General features: G+C 42.8%; 1 protein-coding gene across 18 annotated transcripts in view; it reads left to right on the top strand.

The window, feature by feature from the left end:
• Positions 1 to 22,454, top strand: part of SUSD1 (sushi domain containing 1) — a 227,771-nt gene that overhangs the window by 30,091 nt on the left and 175,226 nt on the right. For all 18 annotated transcript variants that reach the window (XR_004626538.1, XM_034664264.1, XM_034664267.1 and 15 more), the window contains exons 5-6: positions 66 to 245; positions 13,154 to 13,333. Coding sequence is in view for 17 of the 18 variants with exons in the window: in XM_034664264.1 (XP_034520155.1) it covers positions 66 to 245; positions 13,154 to 13,333 (360 nt within the window). In the remaining variant the exon portion in view is untranslated. The remainder of the gene's footprint in view (positions 1 to 65; positions 246 to 13,153; positions 13,334 to 22,454) is intronic.

Here is a 22,454-nt window from a genome sequence, read left to right as displayed (position 1 = left end):
AGAGATGATGAGTTTTGAAAATTCATGTTCACATAGTAATGAATTTGACATTAATTTATTTTCAGAAATAGACTGTGGCACCCCTCCTGAGGTCCCAGATGGCTTTATCATCGGAAATTATACTTCTAGGCTTGGCAGCCAGGTTCGTTATGCTTGCAAAGAAGGATTTTTCAGTGGCCCGGAAGATACAATTTCAAGCTGCACAGCCTTGGGCACATGGGAGACCCCAAAATTAAATTGCCAAGGTGAGTTTTCAAAAGGTTCAGGTTCCCAGCTTCTATCATTTTGAGATTGTTTTCGTTTTTCTCTCTAAATTTCTCTTTAAGGCAGTGAATGAATTAAATAGATCGCTAAGTTCCTGTTGTCTCTAATAGGCATGCAGTTGATTCTCTGGGTATTTTCAGGAATAGTCATCATCTGCAAATTGTAATTCCATCTTTTATTTTTCTGCATTTATAAAACATATGTTTCTCTTGATTGACCCACTTGGTTAGTATTTTCAGAACAAAAATTTAAATAGTAGTGTTGACTTTGAGTATTCTTTTCTTATTCATGACTTTCATGGCAGTGGTTTTAGTTTTTCATTATTCCTTTGTGGTCTTGGCTCTTTGATGTTATGAATATCTACTTATATTCTTATGCACACTAATCTAGCACTATGTGCCAAGTGCTGTTCTAAGCACTTTATATATATTGACTCATTCAGTCCTTACAGTATCCCTATGAATGTGTACTATTATTATCCCATTTTACAGATGAGAAAAGTGAGGCATGGAAAAATGAAGTAATCTGTTCAAGGTTATACAGCTAGTGATAGAGATGAACTTGAACCCAGGAATTTTGGTTTCAGAGGTTGTATTTTTTTTTTAAGATTTTATTTATTTATTTATTTATTTATTTATTTATTTATTTAAGAGAGTGAAAGAGAAAGCTCGTGTGTGTGTTGGGGGGAGGGGCAGAAGGAATGGGAGAGAGAATCTCAAGCAGACTTCATGCTGAGCTCAGAGCCAGACATGGGGCTTGATCCCATGACCCTGAGATCATGACCTGAGCCAAAATCAAGAGTGCGATGCTCAACTGACTGAGCCACCCAGGTGCCCCTGGAATGTCATAATCTTAAGGAAGCCTCTATCTGTTCTCACTTTACTAGGGCTTAATAAAATCAGAAATGAGTTACTTTTATCACATCTTTTAGACATGTGTTAAAGTGATCATGTATGTTTCTGCTTTAAACAAGTCATATGGTAAGGTTATATTTTTAGATTTCCTGATAATGATCTTACATACTAATATCTGGAATGGAGTCTCCTGGGTCTTTGGTTTTTTATTCTTTTTATCTGGATTATATTTGCTAAATTTTATTTAGAAATTTTACGTTGATATTCAGAAGTGAGGTTGGTTTATTTTATTTTTTCTATGCCACCTTCGTTGGGTTTAGTGTCAGTATTATTCTAAATTTTTAAAAAAGAATGCAAAATAATTTCTTTCTTCTTTCTCTGGACTACTATAAATAGAATTTTTAAAGACTTGGGAGATTTCACTGGCAAATTATCTGGATGTGGCTTTTTTGGAGAGGTAGTCCTTGGGCTATTTTAAAAAGCCCTACACTTAGTGGTCTAAGTTTCCTATCCTTTTTGGTGTCCATTTGGTAATTTATGTATTCCCAGAAAATCATCTATTTTATCCAGATTTTCAAACTTATTTGTGGAGAGAAGTAGAAAGCACTCATATTTATAATTTTCTTTAATTATAGTTGTTTATAAGTGAAACATTGGAAACAGTCTCAAATGTCTATCAATAGGAGATTGGTTAAATCATGGCATATACAAGAAATGGAATATCATGTAGCCAATAAAAATTACATTGGAAAATAATATTTATCGACATATGTTAGCCTTAACAGTATATTACTGAGTTATCAACTATATGAATAACATGACATTAATTTTGAAAAAGCTCATATGCACATATATGCTTATAAAAGTTTAGAAGGTGATATATCAAAATATTAACAGTGGTAACGTCCACTGGGGGGATCCTGGATGATTTTCATATTTGATATTCTTTCTGTATTGAAAGAATTTTAAACACATTAGACAAAGTAACAAAGCTGTTTCCATTTTGGAAAAAAGGAAACAGTTTTCATTGAATTTACCGCATAGCTAGGAAATCTCAGTGATGCGCTTGGCTAAGTTAATTCTTGTGCTGTTCTGATTTGCAATTCAGGCTCTAAACACATTTTAATAGTTAATTATCATCCTGGGGGTTAAGAAATTCTAAAAGTACATTTTAGTTCTCACATTATCTTTCAGCAGATCAATTAAAATGCAGAACTCGGATTAAAATGTGCCATAATGCAAATCAAAGAACTCCCTAAGGATTTATATAGGAAAACCCAAATAAAAGAGTTCGTGTGACTTTGAGAACTAGTAGTCATCTGGATTATTGGACTGAGAATGGAGAAATTTAATTTAGAGGAGAGTACTTGTTACATTCCCCAAAGAACTGTTATTTGGAAGATCTTCACTTCTTTTTTCCCCTCCTCTAATAACTGCTCCGCCTGCCTGCTGACTCCCTCCTCCTCCTCCCCCGCGTCACCACATGGCCGCCAGCTTCTCAAGGCTGCGTCTGCTCCTCTGCGCTCACCCCTTCTTATTTATCCTCCATCATGCCTGGGGCTCCAGAAGCTGGGCCGTGTGCCAGCCGGCACTGTATTTTCAGCTCAGAGGTATAAAGCCACAGGAATTGGGAATTTCACTAACAACGCTAGTAAACTGTGAACTTGGATGTGGCCGAGGAACGGGTACTTGGAAAGGGAGCAGCTGTGTGTTACAGACCCGGCTTGTGTGTCAATTTCACAAGACTTTCCTTGTCAGAGAAGGTGCAGTTGATGGATCCTGTTGTTTGCCTCCTCCCGAGTACCGTGTCCCTGGAGACTGTGCTGCCATGGCCAGTACCCCGAGACGTGGGTCCCTGTCCGAGGGCCTCAGAGGCGAGCGCTGGAAGCGAGGAGGAAAGCTTCTAATGCCAGGGGCTTCTGTGGCTCCCTCTTCTGACTTAGGTAGGGATTTATGGAAACATCAGGCCCCCATGTCCGTCAACGCTCTGGAAAAGACAGCATCAATCTCTAGTTTGTGCCTCCTATTATTTAACTATGACTTTTTTAATTTTCAGAAAAGATGCAAGTTGTACGTGGCAGTCTAAAGAAATTAAATTTTTTAAAATTCAGCCAAGCCAGAAGTAAAGTGAAGGAATCACTTCAGCTGTGTTGTCATCAACAATAAATCCAGAGTCCCGGTCTGATGTTAGATACACTGTAGCCCTCGTGACTAAGAACATCTGGGGTCTGGGAGAAGAGAAAACACAGGTGCATCATGAACTATGATGTCAGGGTGAACTTCTACATATTATGTGAGAAGAGTGGACACACACAGAGTTCTGATGGGAAGTAGGGTAGTGCCAGGGAAAAGGTGACACGTGTGCTCTTCCCTTTGTGTAGTTTGCTTGCTGTGTAAGAGTGTGGTTATGACTGGTTTGTAGTATAGGTAGACCAGCTGGAGGGTTCTGGGAATAAAAATCTGTCTTCCAAGATAAAATCCAAACTCCTAACTTTGGCCTCTGAAGCCAACAGGGTTTTGGACCTTTTTGGCTTCTCTACAGGTTACATCTGCCATCATTGTCTCCCAACTAACATGTCAGGCTTTTATCGACCTCAGGGCCTTTGCACATCCTTCTCTCATTACTTACGATACTTGGCAACCAGCTTTAATTTTTTTTTATTGTGGTAAAATACATGTGATATAAAATTTACCACTTTCACCATTTATAAGTATACAGTTCAGTGGCAGTAAGTACATTCACAGTGTTGCCCAGCGATCACTGTTGTCTGTCTCCAGAATGTTTTCATCATCCCAAACAGAAAGTCTGTACCCATTAAACAATAACTCCTCACTCCTGCATCCCCCACCTCCTGGTAACCTCTGTTCTACTTTCTGTTGCTGTAAATTTGTGTTCTAGTTACCTCATATATGTGGACCTGTACGATATTTGTCTTTCTAAGTCTGGCTTACTTCGCTTAGCATAATGTCTTTAAGGCTTATCCATGTTGTAGTAGGTGTCAGAACGTCATTCTTTTTTAAGGTTGAGTGATAGTGCATTCTGTGTGTACACCACATTTTGCTTATTCACTCATTTGTTGATGGAGTCTCCCTGTTTGTGGCATAATAAGCGCCTTCTCATCGTTCAGGTTTCAGCTTCAGTGTCACCTCTGACATTGTTCTCTTTCTTAGCACGCGGTATGTAAGTACATTATTTATGACTATTTTTGTGGTTTATAGCACTCGTACTGGACTGTGAATCTAGGAGCCCTGCGACCATGGAGTCTTCCTCCGCATGATCTCTCCAGCACCTGACACAGTGCCCAGCATACCTGAAAGCATACCTAAGCCCCGTGGAAGCACCCTGAATCCCCTTTGAAAGGTGGCGCAGACCATGGCAGGCATTATGGAGTTGGTTCCCCAGCTGCCGTCCCAGCTTATCATGTGGCTGAGCCTTGCCGAAACCCTGGCCTCCTCTTTTGTTTCAGTCCTCCAGCTTCCTGTCTTTTCCTGATTCCACATCTTTTTACTTTGTCTTCTGTATCTTCACTCCTGCTTCTCACGTGGCGTGACATCTCTGTGCAAGCGAGGCCTTGGGCCGACTCCTGGTTTTCCCCGTATGCACGCATGTGGCCCTCACAAGGTGGGGTGGCCCAGCACGTGGGCTTATTGCAGAGGCCGAGTTTCTCCTTCGAATTGGTAAATGAGGATGGGACGCACTTTCTAAAGTCTACTAACAGCAGAGCCTGATTCTTTAGAGGTGGCCAGCACTTTAAGATGGACAAGGTTTTCTGTAAACATTGTCTCATCTGATCTTTAGAATGCCTTCTGAGGTGCTTAATAGGTTAGTTCTCGTTTCACATATATTCTTTTTATTTTTTATTTTTTTAAAAAGATTTTATTTATTTATTTGACAGAGAGAGACAGCGAGAGAGAGGGAACACCAGCAGGGGGAGTGACAGAGGGAGAAGCAGGCTCCCAGCGGAGCAGGGAGCCCGATGTGGGGCTCGATCCCAGGACCCTGGGATCACGCCATGAGCCGAAGGCAGACGCTTAATGACTGAGCCACCCAGGTGCCCCCACATATATTCTACTTACAACGAATCATGGGCATTATTTCCCATTAAGAACCAGAGAGAGGAAGTGACTTACCTTTGTCACTAATTTATGTATCAAGATGGGAACCCAAAGCACTTTCTAGAAGGTACATTCCATGTAGAAGCAACCCTTGCGAGTGCTGGAGGTGGGAGGCGGCGAGGAAAAGCTGGAGGGCCTGGGAGTACATGGTGTGGTCTGGGACCCACCCTGAAGAATAGTGTTGTTATGGACTCAACTTTTCTTCTTTTGAGATTCTCGTAGTAGAGCTCCATCTCATCTCTGCCAAATTGAGAGTGTTGGACATAAGTTGGAACACACATTAGGACATTCAGGTGAGGGGTGGCAGACAAGTTTTGTTGCACTGCTGTCTTGGAATTTTCCGTCAGGCTGTGGAAAAGATTCACATCCAGACCCGGTGGGAAAGAGTGCTGTGATTGGCTGGGGGTGCCTGCCGTGGGTGAGGGTGGATGCAGTGGCAGCCCCCATATCTTGTGTTTATCTTTTGTGTTCCAGGCGGTCATTTGAAGCAGATTTTTGGGCACCTCACCACATACTGATTTTTTAAAACATGTAGGAATACCGCATTGACTTCCTGGCGGCATGCGACACATCTCCTGTGTTATCCTTCTGCCGAGCAAATGCCATTAAAATATGTCACTTACAAATGGTTGGAGTCATTGGAGTGTGCAGAATGAACGACGATGCTGGTTATAAGACTGCTACGGGGTGGGGAAGTGGGAGCCTTAGAATCAGAAAGACTTGCCTGAGTTTTGGCTAAACCACGTGGGAGTTCCAGCACCAGCCCTAAACTTCTCTCCACTGCAGTTTCCCTCTGTAGAAGGCATATGCTTGTTTCCGTCCTGTAGGACTATTATGAAGATGTAATGAGATAATGATAGGAAGCACTTGGTGCTGTGCTCGAGGCAAAGTAACTGCCAGATACGTAGTCACCATCATAATAAGAGGGTCATGATCGAGTGGGGAGTGGCAGGTAGTGTTTTTAACAAAAATGTAAGATCTTTGTGAAACTTCCCACCATAGAAGGGGAAGGTCTAAAATTCTCCAGCTTTCACGTTACCTAATTTATTAGTCTTCAATTCAAGTATTCTGCTTACAAGGAGAGCATTAAAATGAAGACTTTTAATGTTATTTTTTTTGAAAAAAGAAAGATTCCTGTGCAGCTCAAAGTGTCAACAACCTCTACAAATGGAAGATCCTTATAAGAGATACACTGATAAATTCTTTTTTTCTTTCCAGTGCTCATGTTCTCACCCAGCCCGTCACGCCTGCAGTCTCTGAAGTCTTCAGATTCTAGCCGTTTTCATACCAGACACTATTTGTTGACAATAATTGTTGTTACGTAGAAATGGGAATTTTTTTCTTCTTCGAAGTGAGCTTTCTCTGTGAATAGGATCTGAAGGAAATGTATTGTTTGTCGAGGCTAAAGTTCGGAAGACTTGAGAATACAAAATGCATCAAAAAGTTATTATTTTTTTTTTTCCTACTGCCTTCAGGGCGAGTGGACTTTTTGATACTAATGAGCTCATTAGCTTAGTTACCACAGTTGATAAGCTCTCCTTGAGAATGTGCTTCGTGGCTGGCATAATACAACCCTCCCATTTTCCTTTGATGATCATAATAACTTTTTCTAAATGCAAGTTGCCACATACCAGAGATGCTAGATTCCAGCCCCCCACGTTGATGATATATGGAATTCAGTACACAGATGAGCCTGGAATGAGGCTCGAACTACATGTGGCCAAATTACGAGCATGGCATAAAGTACGTGAAATTCTGTCGTAAAGTTACATTTTTCAGCCCCATTCCTTAGACCATGTTTCTTACCTGTACAAATCGCAAGAATTTATGTTCGTAGTAATATTAATAACTCACATGACTGCAGGGGACAGTCTAAAAATATGGGATGTAGGGGTAGCCCACGGAGAGCTCACCACTAAGGGGGGGAAAGGACATTTTTCCAAATGAAGCAAATGAAGACAATATAGGTGTAAGTGCTGCGTTATCTGGTCCAGAACACGAGTGTAGTGGAGAGTCTGGTGTTAATCGGCTTAGACCATTTGGACCCTTACAACCCGCCACATCCCACTGATTTCTAGGTGATCTGTAACTCTGCTTTGACTCTAAGGCACAAGAGAGACGTTTCTGTTATTGTTGTGTAAATGAAAACCGACTTTTATATGATTTTCTTCAGTTTTCATACTTGTTTCTGCTCCTCTGCCAGAGCTTTCCAGCTCCTAGTTTATTTCTCTGGGAAGACTTTTCTTGAGTCAATATCAGCATGTGGAATAGGTCTATCATTCATTCCCCTGGCAGTTGGCAAAACGTCTGCCTCAATTTATGGACATTATTGGTCTTTTTTTTTTTTTTTCTTTCTCAGCTTGGTATTTATTGCTCTCGAAAGCAGTCTTAGATGAAGCCTTATATACTGTGTTATTTCTGAAATCAATCACATTATTGTGCTGTTTCTAATGAGAAGAAGCCAATGGGGATGACATTGGTGACATAGCCAGTTGTCGAATAGATACCATAAATTGTCTATACCATTCATCAAACAGATTTCCTTCTGGAATATTTTCTTAGGTTGAATATTAAAGCTAGTAGTGTGGATAAACATGTTTACCTTCAAGATATGAAATAGAATTACAGTATGAATGTGGTCCTTGAAACTGGGACAGCACAGCCACCCCCCCCCCCCCCCCCCCCCGCCCGGCCCTGCCCCGGGGGAGACCTGTTTTGAAGTTGATTATTTGAATAAAATCGCAGATAGTAGGACAGTAAGGAAAAATTCCCCGCCATGGGGCTACCTGGGTGGCTTAGACTGTTAGGCATCTGACTCTTGGTTTCCGCTCAGGTCTTGCTCCCAGGGATGGGAGATCCAGCTCAGCGGGGAGTCTGCTTGGGGATTCTCTCCCTCTGCCCCTCCCCACACTTGTGCCCTCATAGTCTCTCTCTCAAATACATAAATAAATCTTAAAAAAAAAATTTCCAGCCGTGTTCATAATTAGCTGACTGTATTGCTGATACATAGCCAAACGTTGTTCCTTCATAATATAATTAGCCTGAGAAATGTGTGCTTAAATGAACACCCCTAATGCATATCTAATGCAAATTTGTGCTCCTTATTTTTTTCTTTCCTTTGGATATAAACTGTTTGTAAACGGCTTATTTCCTTGTGATAGTGAGAACTTTGGGCATTTCGTGTAGAACCATATTTTTATTACCACCTATTGCAGCCTCTGTTGGATTGATTTTGGAGTATTTCTTAATAGTAGCCACCTGCTTTCTTGGGTACCATTTGGTCTGAATAGAAGTGGCAGTGGCTGCCATCTCTCTTAAGCATGATGGGAATATCTGTGACAGGGCCATGTGCCAGGCCAGACCCCTATGTTATGGGGTTAAAAATCAGTACTAAGAAGGCTTCAGAGTATCACATGGATGTGGGGGTAAGTCTGTTTCCAGCAGCTATCTTGCTCTGCGAAAGCTGTTGGGGACAGATTTGGAAGAGGGAGTTGTTATAGAACTCTCCCACACTGATTTGAATGCTCCTTTATGCAACCTTTTCTCCTGAGGTTTTAGCTAACTTCTAAGCTCAGTCCTATCAGGTCCTAGACTGGACGCCTTCACTGTGAGGCTCCCCAGATTTAATGGACCTGGACTTTGGGGTCATACATCCCACGGCTTGAATACTGACTCTATCTTTTACTAGTGGTGTGACTTTCGAATGTGACTTAAGCTCTTAGGGGCTCTTAAGCTCCATATTCATATCTATAAACTACATGAGAGGAAACCGTCTACCTTGCAAGGTTTTCTTTGAGGAATAAATAAGATAGTATACATCTGTTAGACTTATGTTTAGTAGGATTTTGATGAATGCTATTATGATTAAAATGATTGGGATTTGAACGACATTCCCAGAATTCCCTGGTACTGGGAAAACTGATACTAGTTTTTGTGAGTCTATTACTCCACTTTCATCTACTTGGTGCGAGTGACTTCTCTTGGATAACACATGTGAAGGTAATGTGTACCTGCCTTGTTATTTATACTTACAATTTACTGATGCCTCTTTCCTTCCTCAGGGGCTGTTATGCATATCAAAGTAACATTTATTGCATCTCGAACAATGATAAAGTAGTAGCAAGCTGTCAATGAACGAGTATTTATTGAGTATTTACTATGCAAAACATACTATTTTAAGTAGGCATTGTGGGGGTGCAGGAGACGATCAAATAAAGATTCTGTCCTTTACAAACTGGCCATATATTTGGGGAGACATAATATATTCATAGAAAGACATTAAACCCTCAAGCATGTGATGATAAATGGTAGCTATTCATGCTAGTATTTAAGTTAGGTTCTGAGCTGAGCATGTGCATAAAAATCAAACTTGGAACCTTGCAGAAATGCGGATGCCAAGAACCCAACTCAGTACTACTGATTCAGAAGAATTATCTCCGGGTAAGAGGAGAGGCTGTGAGCCACCAGCATGGTTGTTTTTCCAAAGTTCCCTAGGCAATTCAGATGTACAGCTGCTGTTCAGAACCAAGTCTTTAGGGGCGCCTGTGTGGCTCAGTCGTTAAGCGTCTGCCTTAGGCTCAGGGCGTGATCCCGGGGTCCTGGGATCGAGCCCCACAGCGGGCTCCTCCGCTGGGAGCCTGCTTCTTCCTCTCCCACTTCCCCTGCTTGTGTTCCCTCTCTCGCTGGCTGTCTCTCTCTCTGTCAAATAAATCAATAAAATCTTAAAAAAAACAACAACAACAAAAAAACCAGGTCTTTAATCCAAGCCACGCTAGAATCCTCTCTATCTCTCACCGAGGGACTATCCAACTTGAGTAGCTATGGTTTGGGAACTCACAGAGTCATGGTTGCCCACCATTGGGCATCTCCCTGAGTCTCTCAACCACAGCCCCTAGAGACTGATCTCTCATCAACTCCTAAATTAATATTTTTGGTATTAATTGTTAAAAATCTTATATTTTTGCATGCTTTCCATTATTCTTGGTCATGTCCAAGGATGGAAGCCAATTTAAGTATCTTCTGTACTCTTACACATTTAGAATCTGTGCTTCTCCCTTAATCCAATGATCTATCACTGGGTTCCTTTCCAAACCTCTCCAATGTGCTGTTTAGAATTCCAGCTTCAAGGTCCATAAACCTACATAAACCCATACCCTCAATCTCTTCACTGCTGTTCCCTTTATTTCCTGCTATACCTGAACCCTGGCTTTAACTAGAAGATATTTTAGATGTCAACAATGGCTGGGCAGCCTCATGAAACATTAACCACCTGTTCGGTTGGCTGCCCAGGTATACACAGATATACTCTTGTCTTGGAGTGTTTTGGCCAGATGATATGTCTAAAGGTTTGATGCTGGGAAAAACATGATGAGGGCCAAGAAGCCTTGTGTCTGGTAAACAAGTATAAAAAGGGAATAAATCCCTGTGAGCAAATACGGGACTTGTGAGGTGGGCAGGTTTGGAGGATTTATGAGATGGTTCTGGCCCCTTAACTGCTCGTGATGTGAATCTCCACTGACCAGAGACTAACTTTTCTTTTAAAATCTCAGAGCCAGGGCACCTGGATGGTTCAGTCTGTTAAGCATCTGCCGTCGGCTCAGGTCATGATCTCAGGGTCCTGGGATCGAGTCCTGCATTGGGCTCCCTGCTCAGTGGGGAGTCTGCTTCTCCCTCCCCCTCTGCTGTTCCCCCTGCTTGTGCTGTCTCTCTCTCTGTCAAATAAATCAATAAAAATCTTTAAGAAAAATAAAATAAAATCTCAGAGCCAAGTGCCTGGTCAGGTGGGTTGAGCTGTTGTATTGACATTCTCATACGAGCGTCAATGACAACAGATGAAAGCCTGCTCTGGGAGACCTCCCTCAGGGAAAGAACTCTGGGGTTCTGCACCAGACCAGGCATCCATAGCAGGATGGAGCCATGTGCAGGTCCATTCAATCCACCAGGTCTGTATCAGACGCTCATTTAAGAGAAGCTGCTTGTTTCTAAGGCCAAGAATGGTTGATGGGGAGTTGGGAACAGATCATAGTATTTTCTCTGTTTTGAGTTCTTTATCTCAATAAATGTACTTATATTTTATTTTTTAAAAAAGATTGATGTATTTGACAGAGAGAGAGCAGTTGGGAGGGGCAGAGGGAGAGGGAGAGAGAAACTCAAGCAGACTCCATGCTGAGCACAGAGCCCAGTGCAAGGCTTGATCTCACGATCCTGAGATCAGGACCTGAGCTGAAACCCAGAATCAGATGCTTAACTGTCTGCGCCACCCACACGCCTCACACTTACATTTTAAAAGCCTGCATGTCAAGAGTGCCCAATTTTCTTGGCTTTCTCCAGATTGGGGAGAAAACTAAAAATCAGAATGAATACCAAAAGTTATATTTATTTTTTCTCTGTATTTGGGTGTATCTGGGACTCTCAGCTACATTTGGAATGGTTATGGCCTCCTTACATTAGACTTATTATGCTTTCTCAAATAAAATTGTATCTACAAAGTCCCCACGACTGCATGAGGAATTTGTCATGTTCATTTCTTCCCTTTGCCTCATTGTACTGAGTTTTTGAAATAATTTGGAATTTTATTTTCAAATTATTCCTTTTTTTATTTTAAAGATTTTTATTTATTTGACAGAGAAACAGCGAGAGCGGGAACGCATGGGGGGGGAGCTGGAGAGGGAGAAGCAGGCTCCCCGCTGAGCAAGGAGCCCAACACGGGGCTTGATCCCGGGATGCTGGGATCATGACCTGAGTCGAAGGCAGCCGCTTAATGACTGAGCCACCCAGGCGCCCTCAAATTATTCATTTTTTTACACTGTTCCACTTTTCGTTGTAGAATCCTTTACTACTAGTTGTATCAAGATCTCCAGTCACGTTTAAATGATTAGGGAGACTTAACCTGCACATCATGTTGATTTCATTGCTTGCTAGTGTGTCTTCTAGAACCTGTCCTCCACTTTTCTTAGGATATTTATTCTGGTTCAATTTTTTTTTTGTTGGTGGGCTGGAGGGTTTTTTTTTGTTGTTGTTGTTGTTTTCCAGAAAAGATAAACATAGGGATTTTTAAAAATTGCAAAATATCTGAAGGTGACTTTCTTTTACTCTTACATGAAGTAGACTTTGGCTGAGTCTAAAATGGTAGCATCACAATCCATTTCCTTCAGATAGTTTCTGTAAACATTCTAGTGTGTTCTAGTTGTCAGAGTTGCAGAGAAGAAATTTCATGTCAATTTTATAATTCTAGGCTTGTCTCCCTCTACGCAGCTCATTTTTTTTCTTTTATAGGAACATAAAGTGAATGTTTAGACTGTATATACTTTCCCTGTTATTTTGCTTTAAAAAGTTCAAAGATTTTATATCTGTTTCATTTAATAATCAGTTGGCAGCAAAACTACAATTACACTATCACCTACTTAGGATCTCATGATACAGAGGAAAATGTACATGAAAATCTTAATATTTAAAAGAACCCCAGGATGGATTCTTTCATTGACCAAGGCATTCTCCATAATGTAAATAATCTTATAATTGGAATATTTTCTATGTGTACATGTTTGTAAGTATCACTGAAGTCAGGCATATCTATTTTCTCTACTTCCAGTTTTCTAGATCTGCAACTGGATTATTTGATGAGATTCATGTTTTCTTTCTTTTTTTTAAATAATATTTTTTATTATATTATGTTAGTCACCATACAGTACATCCCTAGTTTTTGATGTAAAGTTCCATAATTCATTACTTGCGTAAAATACCCAGTGCACCATGCAATACATGTCCTCCTTAATACCTGTCACCAGCCTATCCCACCATGTTTTCTCTTTTCCCATATGAGGGGACTCTGTCATGACTAAATGTTTTTTTTCTAAAATGCGAACTCTAGGGATAGAAGTTGGGGGTCATAACTAGTGCTGTGCTTCTTCCCCTTGCAGAGATCAAGTGTGGCCATCCTCCGCACGTGCGGCACGCGGTGATGATGGGAAATCACAGCTCCAGCCCGGGCAGCGTGGCTCACTACGTCTGTGAAGAGGGCTTTGAGAGCCCTGGAGGAAAGGTCACTGCTGTTTGCACGGAGAAAGGCACTTGGAGACAAAGTACTTTGACATGCACAGGTATAGACTGTTCTGTGGAGCTTCTGTTTCCTGGAAGCAAACAGCCAGCAGGAGCCTGGGAGCTCCAGGCGTCCCATCGCTGCGCCTGGCTCTGCCATTTACCTGTGGGGGCACCTGACTTTAGGTGTGTCAGCTAAATCCTGAAGATTTAGAGAGCGGATTGGGAAAATAAGTTGCATAGAAAATCTCACGCATCCATCTTTTGCAACTCACCTTAAATCACAGTGATTCCTGTCTCCTCTACTTGGCTGGCTGAGAAGTGTGTCTCCATGAACCATTTTCAGCATACTGAAAAGGCCTAACGTAGCCCACATTGGCAGCTTTTCAGAGAAAAGGTGGTATAATGGGTAATGAGGTTTTTAATGCTTATTTTTATATTTTTAGTTGTGGTCAGACACACACAACATAAAATTTACCACCTTAACCATTTTTAAGTATTAAGTATATTCACACTGTTGTGCAACCCATCTCCAGACCCGTTTCATGTTGCAAAACTGAAACTCAGTACCCATTAAACAGTAACTCCCCACTTCCTCCTCCGCACAGCACTACCATTTTACTTTCTGTTTCTGTGGATTTTGACTAATTTTTGATACCTCACATAAGCAGAATCAGGTAGTATTTGTCCTGTGACTGGCTTACTTCACTTAGCATAATGTAATGCAGGTTCTTCCGTGTTGTTGCAAATGGGGGGATTGCCTTCTTTTTCAAGGCTGAATAACATTCCATCGCATGTATTTAACCACATTTTGTTGACCCTTTCATCCACTGATGGACCCTTGTGTTGTGTCCACCTTTTGGCTATTGTGAATAGTGCTGCTGTGAGCGTGGGGATACAAATATCTCTTTGAGACCCCACTTTCAATTCTTTTGGGTATATACCCCAAAATAGAATTACTGGTGAGAAGGGGGTCTGAGACATCGGTTCAAAGTCTTGCAGTGTCATATATGGGCTGTGTGTCATCAGGTAAGGCATTAGTTGCTCAGATCCTCAGTTTATTCATCTATAAAAAGGGGGAAATAAAGTCTTCTTTTCCTATTTCAAGAGTTATGGAGAGGGAATCAAATGAGATCATCTATGGGGAACATTTTGAAAAGTTTAAAGCACCATGTACATTTTAGGTCTTTTACTGAAATTATTGGCCTGTCTTGAAGAAGGTCTTCTTGATGAGTCACACGTATGCACTTCCGCACGCTTTAGTTCACGAAGGTGGGAGAAGGCAGTGACTCTGTTTGTGGTGGTTGGGCACATGGTGTTGAATGGCTCTGGGAATGTGTTTCTAGGTGTTGACTTGCTTGGCTCAAATGACAGATATCTGAAGAGTGAAATCTCACGGGAGCTTTTTTTTTTTTTTTTTAAGATTTATTTATTTATTTGACAGAGAGAGAGACACAGTCAGTGAGAGAGGGAACACAAGCAGGGGGAGTGGGAGAGGAAGAAGCAGGCCCCCAGCGGAGGAGCCTGATGCGGGGCTCGATCCCAGAACGCCGGGGTCACGCCCTGAGCCGAAGGCAGACGCTCAACGACTGAGCCACCCAGGCGCCCTGGGAGCTTTGATCTGGGTCCCTGGTTTGACCTGCAGCAGAATTGCGGTAACATGCGGTAGCACACAGCCCATATATGACACTGCTAGACTTTGCCGTTCAAATTTTTCCATGGGAAAGTCTAGCCAGAGCAAGCAAAACATGGGGGGCTGCTGGTGATTATTTGTCCCTAGAGCAATGGTTCCTAACCATTTGGGGCATAGGAATTTGGTGAAATCTATCAAATTGACTTAATAGGTATCTATTTAGCATACACTGCGAGTGAGGTACTTTGCTAGACTCTACCTTCTTAGAATTTATGGGGCAACAGGGTAAACAGACTTTTCTCCAAAGAAATGCTCATACACATACATAGAACATCTTACAAATTCAGGATGTTCATGGACTTCCGTGAAATAGATGAAGACTTTAGCTCTGCTGCTGGTGGCACGTGTGCCATGTGGTTCCCACGTTGGGTCAGTAGGTAGAGACTGCAAGCATGGAAACAAAGAAGGGTAGCCGTGGGTGGGAACCCAGAGATCTAGTTCAACCTGCTCTTGGAGAGTTCTCGTTGACTTACCCTACTTGCACAGAGGAACAAGGGCAGTCCTGTAACTAACACCAAGGACTCCAGAGTTCCAGTCTAATTAGGGAAACTGAGAAGAGCTAATGCCATCTTGGACTAGACCGATGGCCATTCCACCCTATTCGTGTATCTCTGATGGCACTTCTAAGAATTATTTGGAGGCAGTGAGGCAGCTGTCTCATGGGATGCTGGACTAAACATCTGGGAGTGTTCCTGGCCCTGAAACACCTGTGGGGCCCCTTGACAAGAGAGCGGGGCACAGTTGCGGGACCCTTAGCCTTTTGCTTCATTGCTCAGGCTGCTCTGTTTCCACCATTCAGAGTTCAGTGGGTACAGGGATTAGTCACTACATGAAAAACCAGTGGATCTGCATGGGGCACAGTAAGCTATTAATTAGCTGATGCTTGTAGAGCACTTTGAAGAACAAACATGTTATGTAACTGCTAATTATAATTACCGTCCTGAGCCTGCCACCTTTCACAAAGTCTGTGGCTCCCGTGGCAGCTGTTTCCTTGGGTTGGCGCAAGCTTTGATTTAAGGAGAGAAAAGGCATTTTCCCTGAGAGCTGTGATCTTTCTGGGAGGAGGCCTCCAGGCCCTCAATCAAGATTGGCAGCTAAATTCAATTTCCGCAGATAAAGGGGGTGATTTACATGCTGATTAATTCACGGTGCAGTGCACACAGGATCTGGGTGGGTAGGTAGGGGAGAGGCTTCTGGAAATGTAGTGAGAAATGCTGATTAGCATGGCTCTTGCCCAGCTGAACCCCCTGCTGCCTTCTTTACCCTGTTTTTCACCCATTTCCGCTCCCCTCTCCTGTACTGACTCCCTCTATTTTGTGCTTACCTTCTTCAGTGTCCACGTCTGGGTTTTCCTCCCATTGTCTGCTTTTCTGCCCCACTTCTCAATACCTTCTACCTCGGCTCTCTGTTTTCATTCTGTTTACCCCTCTTTTTGTACTTGAATGGTTAGTTCCAAATTGGGTGGAATAATTTATCTTCACTTTACCTGCACTGTTTTTAGTTAAAAATATTTTGGGAGGCCCTATTTCTTTGGATTAGCAGCACGGATCTGTATATGTTTTTTAATTGAGTGTGAATGCTGGCAAGGTGGTGGGACTTTTTTTTTTTTTTCCTTTTTTTTCTTTAAGGCCAGTTTGGACTGGAACCTCCAGACAGCTGAGCATTAGGCAACCATTTTAGTGTCTGGAAAAACCCCAGGTGGAAGCTTAATGTTTAGTGGGTTGGTTTACCTCAAGATCAAAGAGGCTGATTCATTCTTGATAAGACTGTCCCTGGCTTTCCTTCTGCTCAGGTCATTTGGCTTTTCATGTTTAGAATCCGAGTTAATAATTATAAGGTTGACGCTCACTCACGCCAGGCTCTTAGAAGGGTCACATGGCTATTGAAACACGGACTGTTTATCGGCTGGGATCCATTCTGAGCGCCCCCCCCCAACCCGACTCACATCCCAGGAGCCCAAATGCCTCTAGGCGTCCTGGTAGTCTCTGCCCCTCTGTTTGTTGATCTTCCTTTTCAGCCTAGCAAGTGCTCACTTGCAGCTTGTAAGGCAATTCAGATGGAAAACAAAGGTCAGCTGGAATAAATGGACACATTGATATAAATAGCCCCATGGCTGGGATTTGTTTGAATATGTGTATAATGTTTAGACTGCCAAGCATGATAGCTGCCGTTGGCTGTGTACCAACTTACATGCCCAGGGCTCTGCCAGGGGTCTTCGTGCTTGGTTTCATTTTGTCCTCAGAGAAACCCTTGTAAAGTAAGTATTGTTATTTTTCATTTCATAGGTGAGTAATCTTGAGGCTCATCAGGCAACTTTCACAGGGTCCTTCAGTAACTAGTAAGTGGCAGAGATGAGATTTGGACTTCGGTCTGGACTCCTGGAAAGCCCACGATCTCTCTCCGACTAGTGTTTCCCAAGCTTGAGTGATTGAATTATTATTACCCTGATGATGTTTGCCATAACAAAAGTATTATTTATTGAAGAAGTTTCTTTAAAATACCTTATGTTTAAAATCATAATTTAGGGGTGCCTGGGTGGCACAGCGGTTAAGCGTCTGCCTTCGGCTCAGGTCGTGATCCTGGCATTGTGGGATCGAGCCCCACATCAGGCTCTTCCGCTGTGAGCCTGCTTCTTCCTCTCCCACTCTCCCTGCTTGTGTTCCCTCTCTCGCTGGCTGTCTCTATCTTTCTGTCGAATAAATAAATAAAATCTTTTTTACAAAAATAAATAAAATAAAATCATAATTTAAATTTATTGATCAAAGACACTTCGTAATGGATGTGATATTATGGGTTGGATGAACTATGTGTGTTTTTTTCTAATATACACAAAAGTCGCTACAAGCAAACATATATGAATTCATTCATGTGCCACATAAAAGTCATCCTAAGATGTATAATGCGTTGGAGGAAAGCACTCCTCTAAGTCCTGCTACTTCTACCTATTGTATGTGATTCTAAAGACTTAAAAACAGGAAAGGAAATAGAGCAGAACTGTTACAGCCAAGCAAGCTCTTATTCAAAGTAGTCCCTTTGATTTCAGTGATGCTGCCATTATCAGAATGTGTCTGTTTGGTAATCTCTGTTTGGGAATCGCCTTTGGAAGTGGTTTGTGAGTCATATTAGAAGACCAGTCACTTAACTCTTAAGATCAGATACTGTTTTTGACTAGCAATGACACTGAGCTTGACCATCAGCTTGGGTCACCTGAGCTTAAGCTCTATGATCTTTTACTGTTTCCAAAAATAGAGAAAAAGGGTGTAAAATTGGAGACCGAGAGAGTCTGCTGAATCAGTCCCTGTCCACAGTGGCACTCCTGAGAGTGGTGTGTGTCCACTGCCTCTGTCGCCTCCCACCCTACCTCTCTTCCCTGTCTACAGAAGGACAGTCAGGCACCCAGAGCCTTCACTCCACTGTAGCTCTCTCACCAAGGTCCCTAGTGACCACCTGTCAAATTTATGTTCTGGGGCGCCTGGGTGGCACAGCGGTTAAGCGTCTGCCTTCAGCTCAGGGCGTGATCCCAGCATCATGGGATCGAGCCCCACATCAGGCTCCTCTGCTATGAGCCTGCTTCTTCCTCTCCCACTCCCCCTGCTTGTGTTCCCTCTCTCGCTGGCTGTCTCTATCTCTGTCGAATAAATAAATAAAATCTTTAAAAAAAATTTATGTTCTAGTTTCAGTCCTCAGTCCTCTTAACCTTTTCACAACATTTAGTATTGTCGATCACCAATCCATACCTTCATCCATCCATCCATTCAATCAGCCAAATAATAAATTAAAAAAAAATCTAAAGTATTCTCTTAGGTTCTGGGGATAGAGAGATAAACCTGGTCTTTGCTGTCATAGAACTTACATTCAGGAGAGACAGACACTAAATAACCAATTACAAAATTATTTAGTTATAGATGTGATAAGTGCTGCAGAGAAATGCTGGATGCTAGTAGAATACTAAAACATATACCTATGTATATATATAGGTGTGTGTGTGTGTATATATATATATATATATATATACATTTCTATACATGCACCCACCACATCCAAAGCAAAGCAAAGGTACTTTATGACCCACTGAAGCTTTGGTTCCCCAGATCTAATGGACAGTTCAACTGGATGGGGTGGGGGCCTCCATTTTTTTTTTTTTTTTTAATCCAGAGAGGCCTAAGTGTCCTCTAACTGGACAAGGCACAGGCCTGCTCTACCTACCTCTTCCCAAAGTCAAACTTCAGATCTCATCATGACACTTTGGGCACTCTGTCAGGGGATGAAGAACCATGTGAGGGAAGAAAGAGGTGGAGATGTTCCCTGGTGCTGTAACTACCTGTTTCTGGTGCTTCTTGGGTCGGCGAGGAGGAGGTTGTGGGGAATTGGTGGGAAGGAAGGAAGATAACTTTGGAGAAATCAGACTCTCCTTTACATCTTCTTTCCTTGACCTCGAGGCGTCCCACCAGCCAATCTCCTCCCTCTCTGCTGCTCTGTGTCCTCTGGTTTCCCCTTGGGTTCCATGTTTCTCACTTTCTGCCCTTGGGCTGCTCTCCGTGTCCTCCCTGGATGTTACCCCGCACCCACGGCATCAACAACCATCCACACCTTGCTGACTTTCAAGGTGATTTTTTCACCTGGGTAGTCTGTAGATAACTCCTATTTAGCATGTTCTAAACACAGTTCGTTAGTCCTTTTCTCCCAAACCCGGGGTGCTTCCGCCTGTGTTTCTCAGGAGAACAGTACAAGGCAGTCCATTCAGACTCTCAAGTTCAAAGGCTGGCAGTCAGCCTAGACTCTGGCTGTTCCTTATCACTCACCTCCCGTTGCTTCTCCTTCAGAGTTGTCTCATGGCTTTACTACCCCTGAGGCCACCTCTCCTCCTCTCTGCTGGTAGCCATCACAGTGCCCCCAGCTCCTGGCCTTGGAGTCTGGCAGTTCTAGTTTTGAATCCCCACTTGACTGGTTGAACCCACATGGCCTTTGGCGGGTTATGTAACTATCTAAGCCTCAGGTCTAGAAAATGCACACAATAATATCCAGCTCGTGGGCTTATTTTAAATTAAATTAATTTTAATATATTTTCCCCCAGTTTTACTGAGAAATAATTGACCTACATCACTGCATAACTTTAAGGCACACAGCGTGGTGGCTAGCTTACATGTGTTGTGAAATGATTATCATGGAGTTACTTTGAAGATTAAATAAATGGCACTTCTAAAGTTCTATATATACCATAGGTCCATAGTGATCACTCAATAAATGTTCACTGTTGCTTCTTATGACTGCTCTTCAAATGAGATCTGGTCTTTAAAGATCTATCAGCGTTTTGCATATTATAATCGCTGGGTAAACCGAATCCTGTTCTCATATCTCCAGTTCTACTCCAATGTCTACTTTGCAAAACACCAGAATTATCTTTCTTAAAAAAAAAAAAAAGTGCCATTGTTTTCCTGGTTTTAGCTACCCATTGCTCATAGGAGTAAGTCTGCACTTGGTGTGGCCAGCGGGGTCGTTCCCCATCTGATCCTGTCTTGCCTCCTTCTCAGCACCCTGAATCTGCCACAGCCCCTTATGGTTCCAGCCATTAGCCCTGCTGTCTGATTGCTCAGGTGTCTTCCCCACTCTTCAGGCATTCATCTGTCAAGGTCATGCCCTCCACAAAGCCGGCTTCCCCAAGCCCTGCAGTGAGAGTGGGTGGTTTCTTTCTCTCAACCCCATGGTCCTTGTGTGAACCTTTGTTCTAAGATTTATCGAGTTGTAATTTCCCTGCTTATATGTTTGCTCCCTCCATTAGACAACATGTTCCTGGGGGAAGGACTTTTGTTCTGATCATCGTCACAGCCCAGTGCCTGGCATGGGAGGATGCTTGGCATTTGGTAATCATTCAGTGAATGGTGCCTAAAGAGCCCTAGAGTCAGTTCCAAAGAGAACTCCCAGAACTGTCTTTAGTTATCGGTACTATTAGAATTAGGGTATCTCTTTTAAAAGGGGAACATTTATGGGGATATTTAATATCTGATGGGTTTATAAAGAGGTCTTTACAGCTGGTTTGTAGACACCTGGAGGGGAAAGCAACTGCATTTTGTTAAACTGCTCCTTGGGATGAGATATCTGACATCCCTGTAATCAGATCTTGGTCCCATCTGTGCAAGAGAGCATGGCACAGGCAGGAGGCAGATGGCAATTTTGAGATGTCATTTGCTGTTGTCATAGTGAGTGAAAAAAAGGAAGGACAAGAAAGGAAACTTTCATGTCTCCTTTCTCATCTCTGCCTGGGTGGCAAAGGGGTCCCCAGTGAGAAGGAAATTTGCCCTACTGGCAGTCAGAGACAAGGTGAGGGGTGGGCTGTTTCCTTTTCCTTCTGGACCAGGTGGTGAGTTAGTATCAGAGGGATGTGTGAGTGAGCAGAGGAGTCCAGAGCTCTAGGGCCTTTGAAGGGCGATGGGGAGGGAAGGGGCCAGGGTATTTGGGGCTTGTTCAAGCTGATAAAAGACTGATGCCAGTGTTGTCATCATGCTCCCCAAGGGGGTGAGCAAATAGGATCTTTGTATCTGGTAGGGTACCCATGTCCATAACTGGAGTATTTCTTTGATTTCATTTTATCTGTGCTCTGGGAGCAGGGTTGATGTAGAGACCTGGGAATGCTTTAGACAGCCATCAGTGACCCTCTGGTGTCTCTCCAGGAATTTGTGTTTTCCTTTGTCTGCCTGTCTTTATTCTCACTTGCCAACAGCCTGACCTGGGCTTACCCAAGACCCAGTAATGCTGCTGATGGATGATTTAGTAAAGATGTAAAATCTTGTATGGCAACGAGATCATCAGTAGACCAGGGTCTGTCTAAAGGTAGCACTGGTCCCGGGGAAAGGGGAAGTGAGTCCGTCCTACAGGTGTCCGACACGCTGGCTCTTTACCATGTTGGACGCTGAGAGGGGAGAGAGGGGGCCGAGTTGAGAGGAGGCATCTTCTGAGATGGAAATTATCTTTCTCACCCTTCTTGATGGGAGTCTTACCTCGAGTTTCCCAGAAAGCGGAACCCGAGGCACAGGGCTTATATTTATTACACAGTGGGGGATGACATCCCGGGAGGCAGGGGTGAGGGGTGTGGTGAGCAAAGCAGGGAAGGAAAGAGAGCCAGTACAGTTCATTGGCAACTGTGACCTCAGAACCAAGGCCCTCATACGGTTTCCCATATTGCCAAAGTTATTACATGAAATACACACAGAATATTTAAAAGAAGCAGGACCACTTGAAGAAATCAGTGGCTTTCTGATAAATCAGAATTAAATGGCTGCAGTTAGAGGAGTCCCAGAAATATCTAGGGACCTTATGGAGAATGTATTTAGTTTACTCCAAGCCTCTCCTGAGGAATGGTCCCGTGTGGGGATGCGTGTCATTTCCCTCTTGGGAACAGCAGTGACCTGGAGTGACCTGGAAATAAGAGCATTCTGTCAGCCAGGTGGGATGAAGCCAGAAACACATCTTTCCTCTGCAGCTACAGGGAAGAC

This window comes from Ailuropoda melanoleuca, chromosome 7 (assembly GCF_002007445.2).
Source record: "Ailuropoda melanoleuca isolate Jingjing chromosome 7, ASM200744v2, whole genome shotgun sequence".
Taxonomy (NCBI): domain Eukaryota; kingdom Metazoa; phylum Chordata; class Mammalia; order Carnivora; family Ursidae; genus Ailuropoda; species Ailuropoda melanoleuca.
This window is presented reverse-complemented; position numbering and strand designations above follow the sequence as displayed.